Here is a 21,562-nt window from a genome sequence, read left to right on the forward strand (position 1 = left end):
GACCTGGAACCATCTGTTGAAGCTTCGATAAAATAGGATGACCCAAACGATTACGAAGGAGAGCTTAAAAGACTCAGAGACAGTGCATGCTATAGGAATGGAAGATAAATGGAGATGATAGAGGCCCTGTGCTCATGAGCTGCGCCAATCATCCGTCTCGTGCCTCGATCTTGTATAACAACAAATTCATTATCAAAAGTGATAGAACAATTTAAAAAGCATGTAAGTTTACTAACAGACACAAGATTAAAACAGGACAATTAAGGATATAAAGAACAAAGTCTAATGGCAATGAGGGAAGTGGATTAGCATGATCCACTGATTTAACAGATATTTTGGACCTATTAGCTAAAGTAATTGATGGCAAAGATGTAGTATTAGAAAAATGAGAGAACAATCGAGGGGTTACTGGAAATATGATCAGAAACACTAGAATCAAGGATCTAAGGCCTTACACGTAGAAGATTGAGTAAGACCAGGCAATTGAATTACCTGAGTGAGAAGAGGAAGCAAACAAATGAGGAAGATTGCTTATTTATCTGATACTTGAGATATTCTTCATAATCAACACTAGTAAGAGTCAAGGATAGTTGAGTATGTCCTTCAGATGATTCAGAACGAAGATCAGAGTGATCAACATGAACAATATTGTCTGCCCAAGTAGGTTATCCATGCAATTTGTACCATTTCTCCTTGGTATGCCCCCACCTATGACAGTGTCTACACTTGGGTTGACTTCCCCTGCCACTACGATTTGCTTGTTCTTCTTTAGCAATATTTTGAGACTGAGAAGCTAGAATGGAAAAGTCTACAATGGGAGATCCTATCACAACATTAGGTGAGGAAACACGCAGTAGTTGAGCAAACACTTCATCAAGAGGAGGCACAGTAGCACTAGCTAGAATTTGATTGCATACTAGAGTAAGATCAAGGCTTACAATGGCAAGGGTTAAAATCATGAAAACCTTGTCTCACTGTGCTATATCTTTTGTTGCAAACTTACACGCAGGCAGTAATAAGTTAAATTCTGCCTTAAGAGAAGTCATTTTGCCGAGGAATCTGACATGCTCATGCCATTATGCCTTAGATTCACTAGGTTTGACACAATAGAATATAATAGCTAAATGTTATTAGTATAAAGCAATTTGGTTTGACTCTGTATCTTAATACAAGTTCTATATGTTTTATAAATAAAATGAAGTTGAGAGTCAATTGTTTGCCACAATAGACTGCATAACAAAGCATCAGTCTTAACCTAGGTGGCTTTATCAATTTTTACATTTTTTAGCCTTAGTCAAGTGATCTTCCAAGGTTTGTCGCATACACCACAATTCAACAGAGGCAGCCCATGAGATATAATTAGGGCTCCCTATCAACTTAATGGTTGTGATTGCAGGAAGTGATAAAAAAGGAAAAAGACATGATTTAGAGTTGGATCGCTCAATCGACATGGTGAGTCATGAGATTACACGAATCTTAAAAAATTAGAATCGGCAAGGACCAGACAGGTCTAAAAGGTGCTCTAGTTGGCTCAAAAAAGGCCAGAATCTGAACAGGAAGGAAAATCGATGAGAACAGATTTTCAAACAACAACTGGCAATAGAGGGCTACAGGGTGCTAGGATTTTGTTCGTTGGTATCACTTTAGTTCAATGATGTTGGTAGTGAGGTGTCACGTGCTCGAGAGAAGGAGATCGATAAGTTGCTGATAGAACAATTGCGCATGCAACAGCAAACGGCGACGTGCTTCCTAGGGTTTGTCAGTGAGGGAGAGACGATCAGGTTGGTGTGGTTTGATCTTTTATTCGATACCGGGAGGAGGGCAGTCTGACTTCATTGGAAAAAGGTCACCAGAAAAAGAAAAATCAAGGCACTAGGAAGAAATTACGGTTTCTAACTTTCTAGCTATGATACCATATGAAATATTGGTTTAAATAATTTTTGTATATATTGATAATGAATAGGATACACATATATACTGTTACAATCAACTATAATTGGAAATACAGTAAACTACTTTCCTATTTTATAGATCTTCATCCTAAGATAGCTTTGATTCTAATCCTAGTATGGTTTGTATAACTCATATACAACTCAACATATCTTTCTGCATACATGTGGCTATCTATCTGTAGTTTGCTTCCATGCTTCAAGTTTACATCTTATGCGTTATCAAAAAAATGTTCTTTTGGAGTACTTAGTTTTAGAATTTTTAACCCTAATGTGAACATACAACTTTGTCTACACTGGGAAGGCATTAACTTGTGCATTTGGTGTTACTACTATTTTATGCTTCAGTGGATTCCCTAATTGATCCATAAATAACTTTATTACTCGTGGGATTTATGTTAACACTTTCTAATTCTGTTATTAGGTTGAGGGCTGGAAATGTTGTCTTTAACTACAGATATTACAACAACAAACTACAGAGAACCGAAGGTATATAGATATTTTCTTACATTTCCTCTCGTTCTTAATATTAAATCTATATTTTTGTTTAATTAAATTTTTTTTATTAAATAGTAAAATGATTGGGTCCAAGTTCAGGCATGTTGGTATCAAGCTTATGGTCATTGTTCTACAAAGGCATTCAATTAAATGTTTATTGCATTTTCATATATCGCAAAATATGAGTAAAAGGGTAAATAAAGGAATCTATATATGTTCTTTTTTTCAGTTTTTGCAATTAAGAAGAATTGCATTCAAATTCTTTGTATAGCTGAAACAATTTGACAGGTTCTAACTTTAGGTGAATTGAATATATTTATCTATGAATTTGTTATTCTCTCGGGTAATTTAGTCCAATTAAGAAATTTATCAAATATTAGGAATTAGGAATATATTATCTATTAGAAATATTAGTATATTAGGAGTCCAATTACGTTTTAAATTGAATAAATATTATTACCAATTAGGATTAGGATAACTCATCTAAATAATTAATATTTTGTAGGAGGAAAAGAGCAAGTTTTATTCATTGAAAGAAATCTGTAAGCAGAGGAGCTCTGCCTAATTACGATCCGGGCATTGTGTCTGCAAATTCTATCCTGTACTGATTTTTATTTTCAAATATAATAAAGAGTTTCCATTTCAATTTCTGGTGTATTATTTTCTTTTCATTCATTACAATTTTTGGGAGTTGTAACAGAATTCTATGGTTTTTGTTCGATGGATACAATGCTTTTGGTTCCTATAATTTACAGAATTGTGTCTGGTTTTGAATATTTGAAAACTTTTATTTCTAAATTTGATCCATGCTGCTTCTGTGGGGAAGTATTTCTAGTGTTGTCTGAACCTGATTAATCTTTATCTTGCAGTAACTGAAGACTTTTCTTGTCCGTTCTGCTTGGTGAAATGTGCAAGCTTTAAGGTTGAACCTTTAACTGATGCATGTTTTTCTTTGATATCATTGTGTTTTAAATTTTTTGACCTTATAGTAGCTAAACTGCTCTGGGTTGATGCTTAGTAACTTCTTATATTGTTGTAGGGTCTTAGAAACCACCTGCCCTCTTCACATGATCTGTTCAACTTTGAATTTTGGGTTGGTAAACCTCAGGACTCTTGAGTGCTGTTCTGATAACTTTAATACATTGTGCATTGTAACTGCTAAACCAACATATACTTTTATAGGTTACTGAAGAATATCAAGCTGTAAATGTATCCATGAAGACTGACACCTGGAGATCTGAGGTCAGAACTTTTTCTTACTGAAAGAGCTTTTGGAGTGTGTGGTACTTGTTTAGTTTAGATTTGTGATTGTTGTGCTGGAATGATTAACTTGAAGTTCCAAACCTGCATGATAATTCAGGATAACTTTATATCAATTTTATTGTTACTATATTTAACCAATTCTAGAATTATATGTAAGGATAGATATTTAACTAATTCTAGAATTATATAATGGTAGAGAGCAAGATGAGCTTTAGTTTGGTTCCACATGAACAGTTTTGTTTTTGGATCTCTTTGACAAGTTTGTTAATTACTTTTGGTTATTACATATTATTGTTGGGTTTCTTCCAGTGAGACTGCATTTTGCAATATTTACTGGCAACAAATTTTCTTGAAGATTTCATTTTGAATTAGTGTATCATTGCTTAATGGATATATTTTTTCCTTGTGATCATTATAGAATTAGTATCTTTTCAGGTTGTTGCGGATGGTGTTGATCCTAAACAGCAAACATTCCTCTTCTGGTAAGTATTGTTTGTTGTCTAGGGGCTTCATGGCTTTATCCAGTTATGTTCATATATGTGAATGCATGAAATGAAACTGAATGAGCTCAGTATTATTATGCACAGCTCAAAAAGACGAAGACTCAAAAGATTGAAGAACCTAATTCAACATTCAAAGCATGAGAATCCACTTGTGTTGGGATCAAACTTGCCTGCGGGAGTTTGTGAGCTTCTTGAAAAGGCTAACGGTACATGTTCCATCTAATTGTAGTTGTATGCTTAGATGAATGCTAGCCTTCTACTCAACACCACAGAATACTTGAGAAAAGTGTAAATACATATGACTGAGTTTTCGGAAGGGGCCCATTTGGTTTGTGAACCAAAAATAATTTTCAAAAACTTGGATACTGTTTGAATCCTGACATGTATCTCAATTTTTATCAATACTGATATTATGTTTGATACTGTATTTGAAAATAATTTTTAGAGTAAATAAATATAGAAAAATGAAAAAAATTGCCTTTTTTTTTTCCATTTTTTAAGTTTGCACTAGGTTTTCGGATTTTTTTTGAAAACTGTTTTGGAAATATTTCTGGTCATTTCCAACCAAATGTGTTTTCATGAAATTTTCTGTATCCCCTGTTTTTGAAATAAAAAACTGTAAATCAAACTGGCCCTTGTTGTCTTGGTTAGTGCACTCTCATAAACAATGAGTAAAAATTAAGCCTTGGCAAGAAGCTTGTGAGATATTATAATTAAAGTAGATGGCCTTTTAGGGGAGTTGAACTCTTATCCTCTTGTTTTACTTGTGTAGGCCTTAACCTTTAACCTACATGGGCTATAGAATAATCAGTTGCGTCTTAATTATAGGAAAACATTTTCACAGAAAACACTTAAAGAAGATCTGCCGTGGGAGCACCAGGGGAAAATGTGCTTATTTTTTACCTGCCACTCAATTAATTGAATAGGTGCAGCACTTTGGTTTGCCTTGAAGAAGGCTATTTTTTTTATGGAATATATGAACACCGATTTCTTAAATTAGAGGGGAGACATAAGTTGGGATATCTAAAGCAGAATACTGTAAAAAGTAACAGTGAGCTTTCCTTGTGAACATGGAAATTGAAAGTTGTGCTAGTTGGTATGCAGAGTTGGCAATCTCACATATGTGAAAATTATGACCAAGTTGGGATCCGATTCATTGATTTGAATATCTCTCTGCTCATTTATATGCCATACTCCAGAGGTGATACCATTCGTGCTTCTCTGTCCTGTATTTCTCACTTGCTGAGGTTGTTAGATAGATGGCTTTTGTTTCTTCCCAAACAATTGCTAGCCCGATATCTGAGCTGCAGTTCCCAACATATTATTTTTTATTAGGTTGATCTGTTTCCATCAGACCAATCTTGAACTGAAAATCCATCTACTTGGTAAAACGGAGTTTATTCTATGACATATTATGTGCAGATTGTGGTTGATACTTAGTTGGATGTTATGTTTAGTTGACTTGTATTTTTATCTGACATGCCTCTTTTGTGAGGTTCTGTATTAAACAGCTAATTAAGAAGGGTCATATCTCAGGTGGGAATGATTTTCGGAATGTTAATGTTGGTGTTGCAGAGTGTGCACAGAGTGTTACTCCCAGCTATAATCTTGTGGGAATTTCAGGTGCTGCAGAACAATCATATGCTGATCCTGATTGTCTTCAGTCTGTATCTGGAAACAATCTTGCCCCCACTGCTATGCTACAGTTTGCAAAGACGAGAAAGTTATCTATTGAACGTACTGATCCCAGAAAGTAGGTATTAGGTCCTATTTTCTCTTTTTAAGCACTGGCTTTTCTCTTTCTAAAGGCTTTTTCACCTTTTTGTAAAATTTATATATGTATATATTATGTTTTATTATTAAGAAAAGATTCTGAAGGCTCTTTATGTGGAGGAACAACCTAAAGACAAATTTTTATATTAATCAGTATATATGTAAAAAAGATTCTGAAGGTTTTTAAGTGGAGGGGCAATGCAAGACAAACAGAAAAATAGGCTACTAGGATACCTATGTCACCCCAATTTTCAAATCTTTTAAGCTGATAAGCTGACTTCTGTTATGAGGAAGTTTTTAAGATTAGTGTTATTTCTTGAGGCATATCTTCATGGAACTTTATAATTTTCAAATTGATGTGATAATTTGGATTCCCGCTTGATTTGGGTGACATATTTACTTTTTAAAATGGTTGTAGCTGCTTAATTTGTTCATATAATGTGGATTAGGAGACTAATAGTTGTAATGGAACTAACTAGAGAGTAAATTACCTTCAAATGCTTGCAAGTGGTGAGTTGGTTAAGTCATTGCCAACAAACCAAGAGTGTAAGGCCATTTTATTAGTTCTGTATTGGGATGTTGAACTGTTCTTGATATTAGGTTTAGTGTTGATATGAGGGTGCCTTTTACCATTTTTATTGCAATGATTTCTGGTGTTGTCACATGACCTGTTAAAGTTTTTACTAGAAATCTCATATTGGTTGCACATCTCATAGCATAAGTGTGGGTTTATCTAAGTTTTTATTCTCTCTTTCAGCCGTACCCTCCTTCAAAAGCGACAGTTCTTTCACTCACATCGAGCTCAGGTAGATGTCTAATTTAATTGATAATCTATATTTCCTCTTGGTATGCTTCTTACTATCTATTGGAAGTGCTGGATTTATCAGGCTTCTCAAACGAATTTTCTTTTCTTGAAATTGATTGCTCCTTAATTTTTCAGTAGTCTCATCAAATTATGTGAGTAGACAAATTTATCGATGGCAATATAATGATCATCTTAGGTCGAATGGGGGTTAGCCCATCTTTCAAGATTAATTAATTTGTGAGCTTTTGAAATCTTCAAATATTTAAGTTCATAGGTTTTTTCCCGAAGGTATCTTAACCATAAATGGGATTTAATTACATTGTTTATCTCTCCTTTTGAACGATTACCATAAGCAGTAGATCACCTTTACTTGATTGCAAGCAATTTTGTTTCAAACATCTAAAAAGGTTTACTCCTCTGTCCATAAAGCTGATGGCAACAGAGCAAGTAATGTCAGATCGGGATAGCGAGGATGAAGTTGATGATGATGTTGCTGATTTGGAAGACCGTAGGGTACGTATAATGGCTGCATCACTTAAATCTTGCATTGTATCATCATGTAATATATTATGTATTATGGTCACCTCATTTTTTTAAATTTTTGTAGTTTATGGATATATAATTAACAGATAGCTCAGGCATTTACAAATCTTCAGTATATTCTCTAGCAGCATAATTTCCTTAGCGCATTCTTCAAGTGCCATAGAACTTGTAGATTGAAAATGAAACTACATAATTTCCTTAGCTCAGTCTTCAAGTGCCATGGAACTTGTAGATTGAAAATGAAACTATCTTTTTTATGTTATTAACAACTATATATTTATATGCTCAATGAAAGAGCTGAAGCAACTTCAAGCAGCTTCTGAGTGGAGATCAGTAGTTTCCAACCTTTTCTAGTAAGATCTGAATATTTTCCCAACAAATCTAAGGTTTTTGATGGCATCTAAGCTTTTTCGGTAGCTAGTGTTGACATTCGATGACTTTTGTAATGACTGAGAAGAACTTCAACGATGTCTGACATTTGTAAATTTTTCTGGCAATATTTTTGTAGGGTTCCTACAATATTCTGACACATTACATAATTTTTCTTGTAAGAGTGTAAAAATAAAAAATTAGAGCCTGTGCTCTAATACCATGAAACAAGAATTATAAGAAATTGATGAACAATTGATGAATTTTTGCTTGATTTCATTCAATAGTCAGAAGTGAATTTAGAAATGTTTTTACAACAAACTAGGAAAAAAATGAAACAAGATACAATGACTAAATTAAAAAATTAATCCCTAAAGTTCATGTATTCATTCCAATTTTCCTACACGTCTTATTTCAATTAATGGTATGAGCAAGGATGCGCATATCCAAACTTTAAGGACCACCTGAAAGTCCAGCTAACTCTGCCTGCACCCTTGATTGGTTTCTGATCATTTAGGGCAAAGTAATACTGCATTATTAGTGTTGTCACTTAATATATATATATATATATATATATATATATATATATATATATATATGCACTTGTGTAAATATAAGTGGCCATGATCATGAAATGCAGTCACATGTAATTTGATACAATTGTAGTGTAAATCAATGCTTCATCCGATCTTTGCCTGGATGAATGAGTCATGGACCTAGTTATACAAGTTGTTATCGCCAGTCGGTTTTCCCTCGTGTTTGATCTGACTTTGCATGGATGAATGAGGCATGGAGTGAGTTATATGAGTTGTCATCATCGAGTTTTCCCTTGTGCCAGCTGGGCTGTACTTTTACAAGATTTTGTGTTTTGCTTTATTAGTGCTTTCATCCGTGATAGGACAGCCATAATCTATTCAAGTTTGTTTCAGATGCTTGATGATTTTGTGGATGTAACTAAAGATGAGAAGCAAATGATGCACTTGTGGAACTCCTTCGTGAGGAAGCAACGGTATTTTTCACAATCCACCTTGTTATTTATTCTTGTTGCCCATGACTGGTTCTCTAGGGGCTTGGTTGTAAGAATCATACTGTGCCATTCTTAATTGAAGAAAGAAAGTCCTCCATAATTTTTTTTCATCTTTATTATTTTGAGTTGTTTGGTTTCTTGAGGTTTCACAGAAATGCCTGAAAAGCTGCTCCTTTGTATCAAACTGTAGGTCCTTTAACAGTTTGTTGATCCTTGCCTAACTTGTTTTATGAAAACATTTTATGACTGGATCTTGTTTTCTGGAAACTTTCGTATGAAAACGCCCTTTTTCTTTTGGTGTTTTGGTTGTTTCTTGGTTTTTTTACTGTAGCCTGTCCTCAGGTATTTGTTGATGAATGGTTCTTTAGTGTTTTTGCCATAATAATACACAGTAAAACCAAGTAAATGTACTAACTCACAAAAAAAAAAAAAAAAAAACCCAAGTAAATGTGATTGATAGATGCTCTGTTTAATGGTCCACATTTAAACCCATTCATTCATATCATTCATCAATTACCAGACCTGACAACAAAATCAAATTAATAAGTCTGGAAGTAATTTTAATGTGATCAAGTTCAGTTATAATTGGATTTGAGCAGGTATGCATTCAAAATTGATTGATAGATTACATATTGTAGTTACATATTATAATTCTTATATATTTCCTATGGAGATATTGTTATAATTTATTATTATTGTTGAGTCATTTCTTATAAGATAAAAATTTTTAGGTTAGCAGGTGTTTTTTTAATGGTGTCACACTCAGTTTTATTCGGAAGTGTCAAGTGTGTTTGGATAAGACAGTAGCATAGCCAAGAATTTCATTTAGGAGAAGCAATATGGAATCACATATAAATTAAAGATATACTGGTATTTTAAATAAATTTGTCAAATGTAATGAACATATTCGTTAGAAATACATTTTGATTCATTTTCTGCTTCCTTAAGAGCAAAAATTAACCTCTATTATTGGGAGGCATTATTTAAATAAGATAGATTTGAATCATAATCAGAGTAAAATTTTCATTTTCAAATTCATTTAGATATCAGCTTCAAATATTAAGTTGAGATTGAGATATTTACCTATTCTGAACCAATTCTGACACATCAACTGGCCTGGATGTTCATGTCACACTTTTCTGCACGATGCATTTGTACATGGCTATATCTGACACACTATGTATTATGAAATATGCTTTCTGCCTACTTGTGATTTATTTGCCAAGCATATTTTAATTTTGTATTGTGGTTGTTTAAATTAAGGTTTCTGCTTTTATCATGGTCGCAGGGTGTTGGCTGATGGTCATATTCCGTGGGCGTGTGAAGCATTTACGAAATTGCATGGACATGACCTTGTCCAAGCCCCTGCCTTGTTGTGGTAAGCTTATCTTTTTCTCAGACTGTTATTGTGTTAATGAGCCTCCAAATATTCTTTTCCAACAGCTTTCGACTTTTTCCTTTCTACGTTGCATATGCCAACTGCTTGTATGTTGCAATATTTTGTAGCATTCTTATTTTCAATGAATATAGTGTTCAGCTGAAAGTACATTTACACCTGAACTGCATTTAAAAAATTGAAAAATCATATAACGTTTTTAGTTTCAATTTGATTAAAAGCTTGTCATTAAGGTTCTGTCTAAGCCCTTTTTGATGGCTTGAACTTTTATTATTTTACAGCTGCTGTATCTATTACACAGTTTGTCTAGTGTATCACATATATTGGCCAGGGATATAGTCAAGCAATTGTAATTTATTTTGTGAAAACAATGTTTCTGATTAACGAACTAATTTTAGTAAAGAAGTTGTATGAGAGCTAACTCAGTGCTTTAGTTTTGTTTGAGTTCATCAGAAGTTGGGTGTGAATTGTAGCATGAGTCTCTTTTTTTTTTCCAATTCTGCAAAATGGCTTATAGTATGTAGGATATTGTAAGTGAATTGTCATAGTTCACAAGTAGCAACCAAGTCTTCTTATCCAAGTGTAAGGGGTGCTCCAATTGTTTGAATTAGTGATAAACTGCGATCAGCGTATTCATAATTACTAATTCAGGTTAGTGCCACGGCTTTTCTTGCCATAATGTAGGACTTCACTAGTCAAATGTAAAATCAGAACCTATATTATCTCTCACTACATAGTTTTGTTATTGTCCTTGTGATTTTTGTTTTGAAAGTTATATATTTGTACTTACATGATGACATGTTATTGCTTATACTCAAGTTTGTTTTTATTGTTTGTGCACATAATATTAGTCTTTGTAATTTTATCATTAATATTGTATAAACATATCAAACCAATCTCATACATTGATCTAGTGTTTCTTTGTCAATTAGGGTTTTTCGTCTTGGGATTTGTTTAATGTATTGACGGTTGTTAAACATATTTCTATTTGATTTGATTCTGATTAAATTTGATTTTAGTTTAATCTAATTCTAATAGTGTCTGATTTTGATCTGTTATTTATTATTTTTCTTGTTTCATAGGATTAAAATTTCAGTTTAGTTATTTATTATTTTCCTATTTCATAGAATTAAGATTTTAGTTTAGTTATTTATTATTTTTCTGATTCTATATGATCATAATTCTAGTTTACGTTATATTATAATACTATATATTATACAATATTTTTTCAATAATATTAATTCGGTTCATGAGTCAATTCATAATTCTACAATGGTTTATAGTCCTGTGAAATTACCTATTATGCATGTGATTGTGTTTATTTATTTATGGATGGTCATATGATTTTCTCTCGGTCAAAGTTGCAGATGCAAAATGGATTACTTGCTAATTGTTTGTGCAGGTGTTGGAGACTGTTTATGATAAAACTGTGGAATCATGGACTGCTGGATGCACGCACCATGAACAATTGTAATATTGCTCTGGAACAATATCAAAGGCAAGATTCGGATCCCATGAAAAGTTAAAACAGTTGATTTTTCTTTTTTCTTTTTATTTTTCTTTCAAATGGGTGAATGAATTTGAGTGAAGAGGAAGAGTTCCCACTCTATTCATTTGTCTGAATCACCGCATTTCTAGCGTGTGCTGGTTTTTGCAAAGATTTTTCTCTCTCACTCACCCATTTGAAAGGCCACTCAAGCTGTTTACTTCGTTCTGTTGCCCCATGTAACTGAATAATTTAAAAAATGTTGCCGTCAATCACTTACTTTCAAAATACCATTATTAAAATTTTAGAGCAAGAGATTTAGTTCAAACGTATGGTCTTTTTTATTTTAGTTTATTTTGGAGCTAGAATATGTTTCGTTCTCTTGATGCTTAGATTCTCATCATGGGAGCGTCTGTGTTGTGTTACAAGGAGATAAAATTTCAGGTTATGAAAGGTTACAATTTTGTTATCTCATCATCATTTACTCTTTACCCAATTTCGGAGAGTTACTCGGCAAGCCTCATAAAATAATTTTGAGGTTTTTGAAGGGGAAGCCCTTCAGAAGACTCGATAGATTTTAGACAAGTAAGGATATTTTGGAGGGGATGAAGGGTAAGAAAATAAAGACGGATTGGTTGGGGGTAGTTGACGTTGGGATGCCGTATTTTGCGGTTATGAGATTTAAAATGTTGAGTTTTGTGGCCGCTAGGGGTGTTAACGATCCGTGTTAGGCCGACTTGTTACAGCATTGACATGACCTGTCATGGTAGTGAGTTGGGTTATGTTTAGGCCCGTTACAATGTGGATTAGCCTGTTAGTGGATAAAGGCCCACAACATGATTCAGAACCAGTTGGGTCATGTCGTATTGAGCCATTGTCAAGTTGACCAATGGGCTTTTGGTGGGCTGGCTTACAAAATAAAATTTGTTTAATTTTCAAAATTGTAAAATTAATTGTATATTTCTGTTATTTATATTTGTATATGAATTAAATGAAACTGTAGAATTTTACTTGAAAAGATCTCACTTATGATGAAAATAAACTATTGTTACATGATTAAAAAATAACATAAATTAAATATAACTTATAATATTAATCATAAAATTTTAAGGTATCAAAATATCAATTAGTAATACTCTTTTTGTCATCTTCAACGTCTCATTTCATGTCAAATTCATCATATTTTATACATAAAAGGTTGAGATGATTGATACAAATTAATTTATGTAGGCTCAAATAGGAAGTAAAATTAGGAACATACAAGAATGAAGTTAAACCTTTCATTCTTATATATTATTGTAAAGATGTTTTAGTCTGATAAATGCAAATAGAGTAACACATAAAACAAACATCTTTGTCCGCTACTGTAGGGCTTTGTGGCCTTTGACAACTGATTAAATAGCAAAAAATTCATATATAATCACAAATTGAGTTTGGAGTGCACTTGTAAATTTATTAATTCATAAATATGTTATATAAACACATATGGTGTTTAAAAGAGGTATCTGCATAGGTAGTTTTTTCGTCTTTCATTAATGGCAAGAGGCAACAAAGTCACTCTCATACCAAGTGTATGTCTGTCTCGGTATATATACAAAACATGAACGAGAACAAAGGTTGAAAACCATGCTCGAATTTTGCTAGGACTTAAGGACAGATGTGGATTTAGGTGAAAAGTGTGAGCAATCTTCTTTCAAGTGGCTAGGGTTGAATGTGTGCCAAAATATGTGAGAAAACCTGTGTGTTTATACACACGCACATAGCCACCCTATACACAAGAAAACATATGGGAGGTCTAGATCTTTGGACTGCTCAGTCCTTGTAATTGGAGTGGGTGATCTTTGCCCTTTTCATTGGTCATGCTTTGGCGTTGCAAAAGCCACACTTGGGCTTTGCATTATACCACTCGTACACTTCACAACGTACAAATGGTCCCTTTGATTTTCATATCTCATAAATTTGACAATCAACCAAATCCCTCCACCATGTAGTACATGTTTGGGAAAACTTGGGCTTAGATTGATCCAATTAGATAAATCTAACCCCGGGCATTCTCATATGTACCTTAACCATTTCAAATTTATTATACTTTGGTCTCTAAGTATCATAAAATGTACTTCTAGCCCAAAGTCTTTTTTTAAGACTTTAAATCCTCTATCTAGAATCCAAATTGGATAATAAGAGTTTGATCAACTCCTTTTGTGTGTAACTCATAGGTTTTCCACTAGATTGGTAGTGATCAGATTCAGGTTGAGCTCTTGATTTGACATTTGTCTAAATACAAACCAAGATTGACCCTTAGCCCCTAGCAAGGTATCATATCCACCCAATCAGTGAAGTATCAGCATTTGATTCCCTAACTTGTTAATGATACAGTTACTCATGCAATCTAATCCCTTCGTCATACGATGTCTTTTTGAGGTTGGGGTATAGATAAAGTGTCTCTCTCAAAGATCCTCGATTCATATAGACTAACTTATGTCAATAACCAAATGATATCAGATCGAGCACCAACTCAATCCCATTATAGTCACAAGTTAAATTGATCGTTGTCATATGTTAGAAGGCTTTAATTGATATATTAGCTCACGTATTAAAAAATGACGAATCTTCTATTCGTCCACTATGGTCTTCTTACATATCTCGATAAGACTAATAACTATCTTTCTAGCAATCCTTTGTATAGACTATGTTAGGTTGACGTTAAACCATAATTATCCTTGTAGAAGACGATAGTTTGGTAACCTTGAGTTTAAGGGTTATATATACCTCTGTTCACTAAGATGATATATTACATAGATACTAGAATAACTATTTATATAAAATCCTTTTGGCGAGTCTATCTAGTAAACACTTTTAAAACATATATCCATGTATTACATTAAGCTGTTAACAATTCACTCCACTTAGAGTTTTCATCTATCACTTTTTGTTTTTGCTTTGTCTGTTACTCTAATTGAATTTATCAAATTAAAGCATCTTTCTAATGATATATGATAATAAGAGATCTGATTTCACTTTTACTTGTTCTTATAAAATTTCTTTTACAGTGATTATATTAAGCCTTTTTATTCTTATTTAAGTCTATAAAAGTAAGTTCGTCTAATTCGTTTAACTATTTTTTTTTGTTTAGACCATAATAACTTTTTCAAATTTGTATCCAATATTGTCTCAAAATAATTAAATGATTAAAGTTATTTGATATCGGATTTATTTTAATATAAATAAAATAAATATAATAATTGATAAAATATTGAAAAGAAATGAATCAAATTAATTTGGAAAATTATTGAGATTGTTGAAACTTGAGAATCGATATAAAAAGGTTGGGAGTAAGATTGAGTGAGTTGAATAGAGTGGTGATCGTATTGTTATGTAAAATTATGAATTTCGGGATAATTTATAGTAAAATCAAAAAAATTAACAAAAGGAGAAAAAAAAAAGTGAAAAGGGCTATGTAGACATTGGGCTGTCAGTCCAATGACCATATAACCCTTGGGTGGGGGAGGGAAGCGACTTGAAATGACTTTCTACCCCCAATTCAAAAATTAAGGGAGCCACTCGGAAACGACTTCCTACCCCTAATTCAAAAAAAAAAAAAAAAAAAAACTCTGTTTTTTTAATCGGGTCATGTTGGGTGTATCCACAGGTTGAACCAAAAAAAAAAAAAAAGACAGAATCTACAATATAATGCAACAAAAATGGAACACTATAGATTATTTAATTCATTTCTTTCACAAGCATCACACTGAAAATTATTAGCCTATCAAAGTGCCATAGTAGAAAAGCTCATAGTACTTTTAGATTCCTCTTGAACAAGCATGTCAGCATAGATACGACGCAATGAACATGCTTTGTTTGATGCTTATTCCTTTGCCTCCACCAAATGCAGCAGTGTCAAGAACAAAACACAAGAATAATATACTTGAACATTCAGAGCTAATGCATTTCAAGTCTTGTAGTTCAATAATCTTGGACCGACAGGAATTCAATATATTTTATTATTTTTTCACGAGTGTTTGATCTTTATATAACAATATAACTATAACATTGCTCAGAAAGAAATGGATGTGCGAACAAGATGAGTTGTTAGGCATTAGAAAATATACAAAATATAACGATGATGAAGGAGACGGCATAAATGGTCCAAGTGACGCATTTGAGCCACAAAGGGAGTGGAATTGTGATGGCTACAAATATTGCCGTCACCGCACACGACACACCAAATCGCTCGAGAGCCAGAGCGACTATAGGAAATTTTGAGCTCATGAATTTGCTGACAAAGAGAAAAGTGAAGGAGAATATGATTGCAAGACAAAGAAAATGGAACGTAGTGGGTAATTGGGGTTGAATCTGCAAGGATTGGAGAGCTATTTCAACTGCTGATGGTAGGCAAAACCCTATCACTATCATTGCCCAGTTTAAGTTAAAATGATTATTAGCAACCAGAGCTGCAGGCGGTCGAGGGTTGTACGGCCCAGCTAGTGTCTCTTCATTATCGAAAGCAATCGGAGGTGCTGCGGGTGGTGGTGGTGGTAGTAATGGTGCAGCTCTTCGCAAAAGTTGGTTGATTTTGGCAACTATTGAGAGGAAAAAGGCCTTGAGAAGATCAAGCATATCCATTAATTTTACGTTGTGCTTAGAAGAAGAAAGAGCAAGTAATCTTCTGCATTTAAAAGAATAATAAGGTCAGCATTGGGTTTGAATTAATGATTATACTCCATGACATTACGACAATTCATGAAGTAATATAACAATGATACATGAACACAACGGCCTGCGTTGACATAAGTGACATGATAACGTGATCGTGTATAGTATTAAATATTGATATTTTAATTTTTCATATTGTGAATAGTGATAAAAATAAAATAATAAAAATATTAATAAAAATTATAATTATCATATCATCATCTTAAAATATATCACAAATATCTTTTAAAAATTTAAATTTTCTCATATATACTCCTATTTTGTTATAATTTTTCTAAAATTATATATCAATTCGTATTGTTAATATATATTGTATCGTATTAATTTGATATATTTTAAAATATTTATTGTTTTTTATTTATATTGTATTATATTATAAGATACGTATTGTATATGATGCTAATAACCATAATAAGGTGAGTCATTAGAAAAGGTCAAAAATTAAAACTTTTTAATGAGAAAAAAAAAAAAAAAACTTCATGGCTTTCTGTTTACTTGAACCTTTAAGGTGGAGATAAAGAGCGCATCTGTTTTAATGGTAAGTGGTCAGCCTTGCGGGTCAATTGTTAAAGACGCACTTTATAATGGAGTTACAAGAAACATAATAACCCATTTTGCAAAGAGACAATTGGCAAAAGACAAAGGAAATAAGTGGACTAATTATCGGCAATTATTTTTTTAATTATTAATAGGTGGCTCCACTCAAGTGGTAGGATGTACACCAAATGTGGATGAAACAAAAGAAAGAAGGAAGACGGATAATTTGCTAGTTTGAATAACCTACGACAAGCAAAAGTGTTTGTAGGATCGCAATCTAAAAGACCTATAGAAAAGAAAGAGAAAGAGAGGAAATGAAACATGTCAACAAGTAGACATGTATACGAGAGAAATAGAGAGACAACAAGGACGGTTTCAGCGGAAAAAAAAAAAATAGTTGCCCTAGAAAAGAGGATTTTTGAGTGATCAACTAAAGTGAGTTTTTTCCCCTTTTTTTTTTTTTTTTGTTGTTAGAAATTTCTTATATGAGTTAACATTAATTATATTTTATTTTTATAAAATGAGATAATTAGATAATTCAATGTCATTTTATAGGTAGACTTGAGTAATCAATAAAAACATACTCAATACATTTAAAAGTTATTAGTTTGGGTGAACGGTTTAATGTAGGTCTTCGGTTATTAGAGCTTTAATGAGAGGGTCCAAAAAATTTCTTATAAATAGATTATGTGTCCATTCCAAAACCTAATTTTGATACGCTTACCTATTCAAATTAGTCATAGTAAGGTTTTTGGAGTGGAAGACTTGTCATAACATATTTTGAAGTTTTAGATAGTTTCTGAAGATCTTTGGTTTCAGAGATATAACTCAAACAAATTTTTCTATATCCCTAATTATTAATTTCATATTCAATTTAATATAGGAATTCAGTATTCTATATTCTATGTATGTTTATATTAAATTATATTTTGAATTAAAGCTCACACTTCTAGCATGTTCTTCGAAACCTATTTTGTGTGTATATATTGTGTAGTGCTAATGTATTTTTCTGTGCATCCTTGATCATAGTTGTGAGTTTATTTTCTCTATGTGGTTTTTTTAAGCAGAAGCTAAAACAATTAACCTTCAAGCGAGGATAACAAACAAGAGTAAAATTGTTTGTGGAAAGAAAAGTTGGGTTTTGTTCCTTCGTGTTTTTGTATTCAAGTTACCCAATGAAAATGTTATCGGAGACTCTAGTTTGGTGGAAAATTGATTTCTTGTCAGTTTTTCACTATTCTGTCGATTTAAGGTTTGTTTTGATAAGTTAATCGGTCGTATTTTTGTGTTAAATTGGACCAAAGGAGCTGAAAATCGGTTTATGAGAATTATTTGGTTTGATTCGTGGTTTGAAATCAGTAATTTGGGCAAAAATTAGGCAAAATTGTCATCGTCAGCGAGAAAGGGAGTGCTTGATCCACGTACCTCCACCCCAACGCGCATACTTGCACATATGAACACACGCACAGCTGGGCAGATTGTTCATTGTCTGTTAAGTTTGACACAGAACTTAACAATTAACACTGTTTGTGGCATTATTCAAGATACTGTTCATTTGCTATTAACTTCGACAAAAAAGTTAACAGATGCATTGTTCAAGGTACTATCAGAATTTTTTATTTATGATTGGACAAGTTTTATTGTCAAATTAATTTATTTGAGTAAAAATATACCATTAAATAACTAATATGCTGAATTTTATTATGTGCAATGATTCTCTGTAAAACACCAAATAGGTGAACTCAAGTTCAATGAAGCCCAGATTTTCAAGGTTACGGTTATAGTCCATAGCAACAAGGACACTATAAAACATAAAAGATCGAGGTTAAATTCTACACAAAAACAAATATTTAGGATAACATGGTTAGGCTATGTTCTTGACCTCGAGGACCATAAATACAACATGGTCCTAATAAACTTGGTCATTTTTCCTTAAGTAAACAAGGACCAAGACAGGAAGTTTTGGTCTAAGCTCAACAACGTTGATGTGTGATTCAACTCTGTCGAATTTGCACTCGTGATGGGGTTGGTAATAAATAAAGAGGCAGATGTCTAGGCATATGCCGACACATTAGGGACACTTGATTGAGGATTTGATACTTTTGGGGGCGGTAATGATTTCTAATAGAGATCTACATCAAGCTTTTCATCCCAAGTCATGGGGTGACAACAATGAGGATATTGTAAAATTGGCTTCCCTTTATCTTCTTCATCACTGTATGATGGGAGCAGATAATAGGAAAGTGGTCCTCGACAACTTCCTGCATTTGGCAGATGACTTGGAGACATTTAATTGATTTCTGTGGGGAAACATAATATGGAATATAACTATAAACTCTATGAGGTTGACAGTGTAGAAAGGGTATGAGAACGTTGCCCACAAACATGCACCATTCACGGATGACATCCCTACAATGAATTACACGTTGATGGGTTATACATAGCATTTCAAGTAACTTTATATATGGATTTGATTATGTACAATTGATATATCCACTACTTAATAATTTTCTAACTTGATAAACTTCTTCTTGGATCCAATTATTGATATACGAAACCTAGGTAATCTGGGGGATTTCAATGATTATATGGCTATAGACAAGGTCCCTTGCATACTAAAATGGAGGACCATTGAAGTTTTGAATTTGAAGAATGTTAATACCATTTTTTGGGATTCTATGATACATAAATGAATAATTATTTCTTTTTGAATGACCTTCAATATTTGTTTTGATTATGTTGTCTTCACATATTTCAAGATGTTGTCATCCCAATTCTGATACCATCAAGGGAGGAAAAGGAATCCATATGGTACAATGAAGTAATGGAATATATAGGGTACGTTGATGCATCTAGGCAGTATGTAGCCCCACTTCCTTTCCTCAACTCATGCATTCCTCATATTTGGCCTTTGTACATACCGATCATCTAATCGTGAGGTCCCTTAATCTGGTTGCCTAGTTCCTCTCACAGTTGTGAGGTCACCCACCCCTTGCTATAGTCCTCTCTCCTGCACGAGGCTCAACGCATCTTAATATTGCTCGACTTTAGGAAATGCTCATTGATCAAGAGCTTCTACTATGTGGATTTATATAGTCAATGGACTAATAGTTCAAGGAGTTTGAGTAACATTTTTTTGTATGGCTCCAAGATGTTGAATAGTATTTCTCTTTGTTGGAGCTACCATTATGGAGCATCAACACATACTGGTGACACACATAAGACCCTCTCTAAACTTGGCAAATAGGTAGGCCGGTAGGACCAAGTAGATACTGGTGCGGGTAAAATGGGTATGGGTTAAATTATATGAGTAATGATTTTTAAACTCGTACCCATCCCAATGGGTACGAGTCAACCTGTGGGTTACCGTTAATATTAATTTTTCACTATTTTTCTTTTGTTTTTATTCTTTTAATATATTCTTTTCTTAATTTTCAATACTTTTCTCTTCAAACACATAAAGATTCTGTGAAGGAACGAAAATTTACCTTAACCTATAAAATTTTTTTTATAAATTTGAAAAATTTTAGCATTAAACATGAAATAAATATTTATAATAAAATATTTAATGCTTATATTTTTTTAATTTGCTTTCAACACAACAAATTTTTTAATTTTAGAGGATTTGAGTTCACTTCATGTCAAAAAAAGAGAAAATATATAAAATTTATATTGGATATATTGTAAGTTTGATGTTAAAGTAAAAAAACAAGATGAATAGAAAAAAAAAAAAAAACAGGTGACCTACAAGTACTCGCGGGCATACTCGACCCACCCACAAAAGTTCATTACCCAGGGGCACCAATCCAAAACAAGTACTGGTTCAAAAATCTAAAACTCGTACCTGTATTTAAACAAGTTACTCATGTGTTATACAAGTAACCGCCCATTTTGTCACCTCTAGCTCCCTCTCTAAACAAGGTTAATATTATTTAATGATATATATATCTAATTATTTATTTAGTAAAAACATGTATACAACCCAAAATTATATCTAAATAATGCTAGATGACATGACAAAGATCATTATTGACATCCCCTCATATGATGATCCGACATTATCTAAGATAGCCCTCGCTTCTAGTCCTAATGAAACTCCTAACCAATCTAGGCCTAACACTTGAAAGATGTTAAGAAAGGTAGAGGAAAGCACAAGACGTTAGCCAAAAAACAATTGAGACTGGTGAATTCGTTGAGGAGACATCATTTTATACATGGTACAACTCAAGAAAGGATGATAAGTCTTATTTTGTTATTTTTTAGGGGGTAGGGAAAAAGAAAGAATGAAAGTTGATATTATAATATTATAATAATAACAAATTATATAAAAACCCTAACTTATCATTATTTATTTATTTTCTTTGTATAAGATATTGACAACTATGTGGAAGTGTTATAAAACTCAACTCCTAATAGTAATTGGACAAGTGTGGATACCACTTTTGTTAGGTGACTAGCTTCATTTGTGAAAAGGGTATATTAGTTGGATTCGAGTACAAGTGACTTAGAGTCCTTATAGATCCTATTAAGGGAATAGATGACATAAATCTAGGTTTTATTCCATGGAACGTTGTGGAAAGAGTAAGTATCCGTATTCATTTTTTTATAGCATAATATGAACCTTTATTGTATTATTAGATTAACTATTCATTGTGATCATTTGTACAAGTTTACATCCTAATTCATTTCAATAACCAACG

General features: G+C 32.9%; 1 protein-coding gene across 1 annotated transcript; it reads left to right on the top strand.

The window, feature by feature from the left end:
• Positions 1 to 2,344: 2,344 nt before the first annotated feature.
• On the top strand, positions 2,345 to 11,935 carry LOC123206484 (polycomb group protein EMBRYONIC FLOWER 2-like). Its single transcript, XM_044623711.1, has 12 exons — positions 2,345 to 2,438; positions 3,317 to 3,369; positions 3,487 to 3,540; positions 3,630 to 3,689; positions 4,146 to 4,192; positions 4,298 to 4,419; positions 5,750 to 5,966; positions 6,744 to 6,792; positions 7,221 to 7,304; positions 8,633 to 8,712; positions 10,019 to 10,108; positions 11,529 to 11,935. The coding sequence occupies exons 1-12, from the start codon at positions 2,345 to 2,347 to the stop codon at positions 11,650 to 11,652; spliced, it is 1,074 nt and encodes a 357-aa protein (XP_044479646.1). The 3' UTR covers positions 11,653 to 11,935.
• The last annotated feature ends 9,627 nt before the right edge of the window (positions 11,936 to 21,562 follow it).

The sequence above is a fragment of the Mangifera indica genome, unplaced genomic scaffold (genome assembly GCF_011075055.1).
Source record: "Mangifera indica cultivar Alphonso unplaced genomic scaffold, CATAS_Mindica_2.1 Un_0038, whole genome shotgun sequence".
In the NCBI taxonomy this organism is placed as follows: domain Eukaryota; kingdom Viridiplantae; phylum Streptophyta; class Magnoliopsida; order Sapindales; family Anacardiaceae; genus Mangifera; species Mangifera indica.

What these genes read in the sequence shown, in the direction of transcription:
- LOC123206484 (XM_044623711.1), top strand. Translation starts at nt 2,345, where the DNA reads ATGTTAACACTTTCTAATTCTGTTATTAGGTTGAGGGCTGGAAATGTT. An exon ending in CTGACACCTGGAGATCTGAG is followed by an intron (nt 3,690 to 4,145) that starts GTCAGAACTTTT and finishes GTATCTTTTCAG; the next exon opens with GTTGTTGCGGATGGTGTTGA. An exon ending in GCTTCTTGAAAAGGCTAACG is followed by an intron (nt 4,420 to 5,749) that starts GTACATGTTCCA and finishes GTCATATCTCAG; the next exon opens with GTGGGAATGATTTTCGGAAT.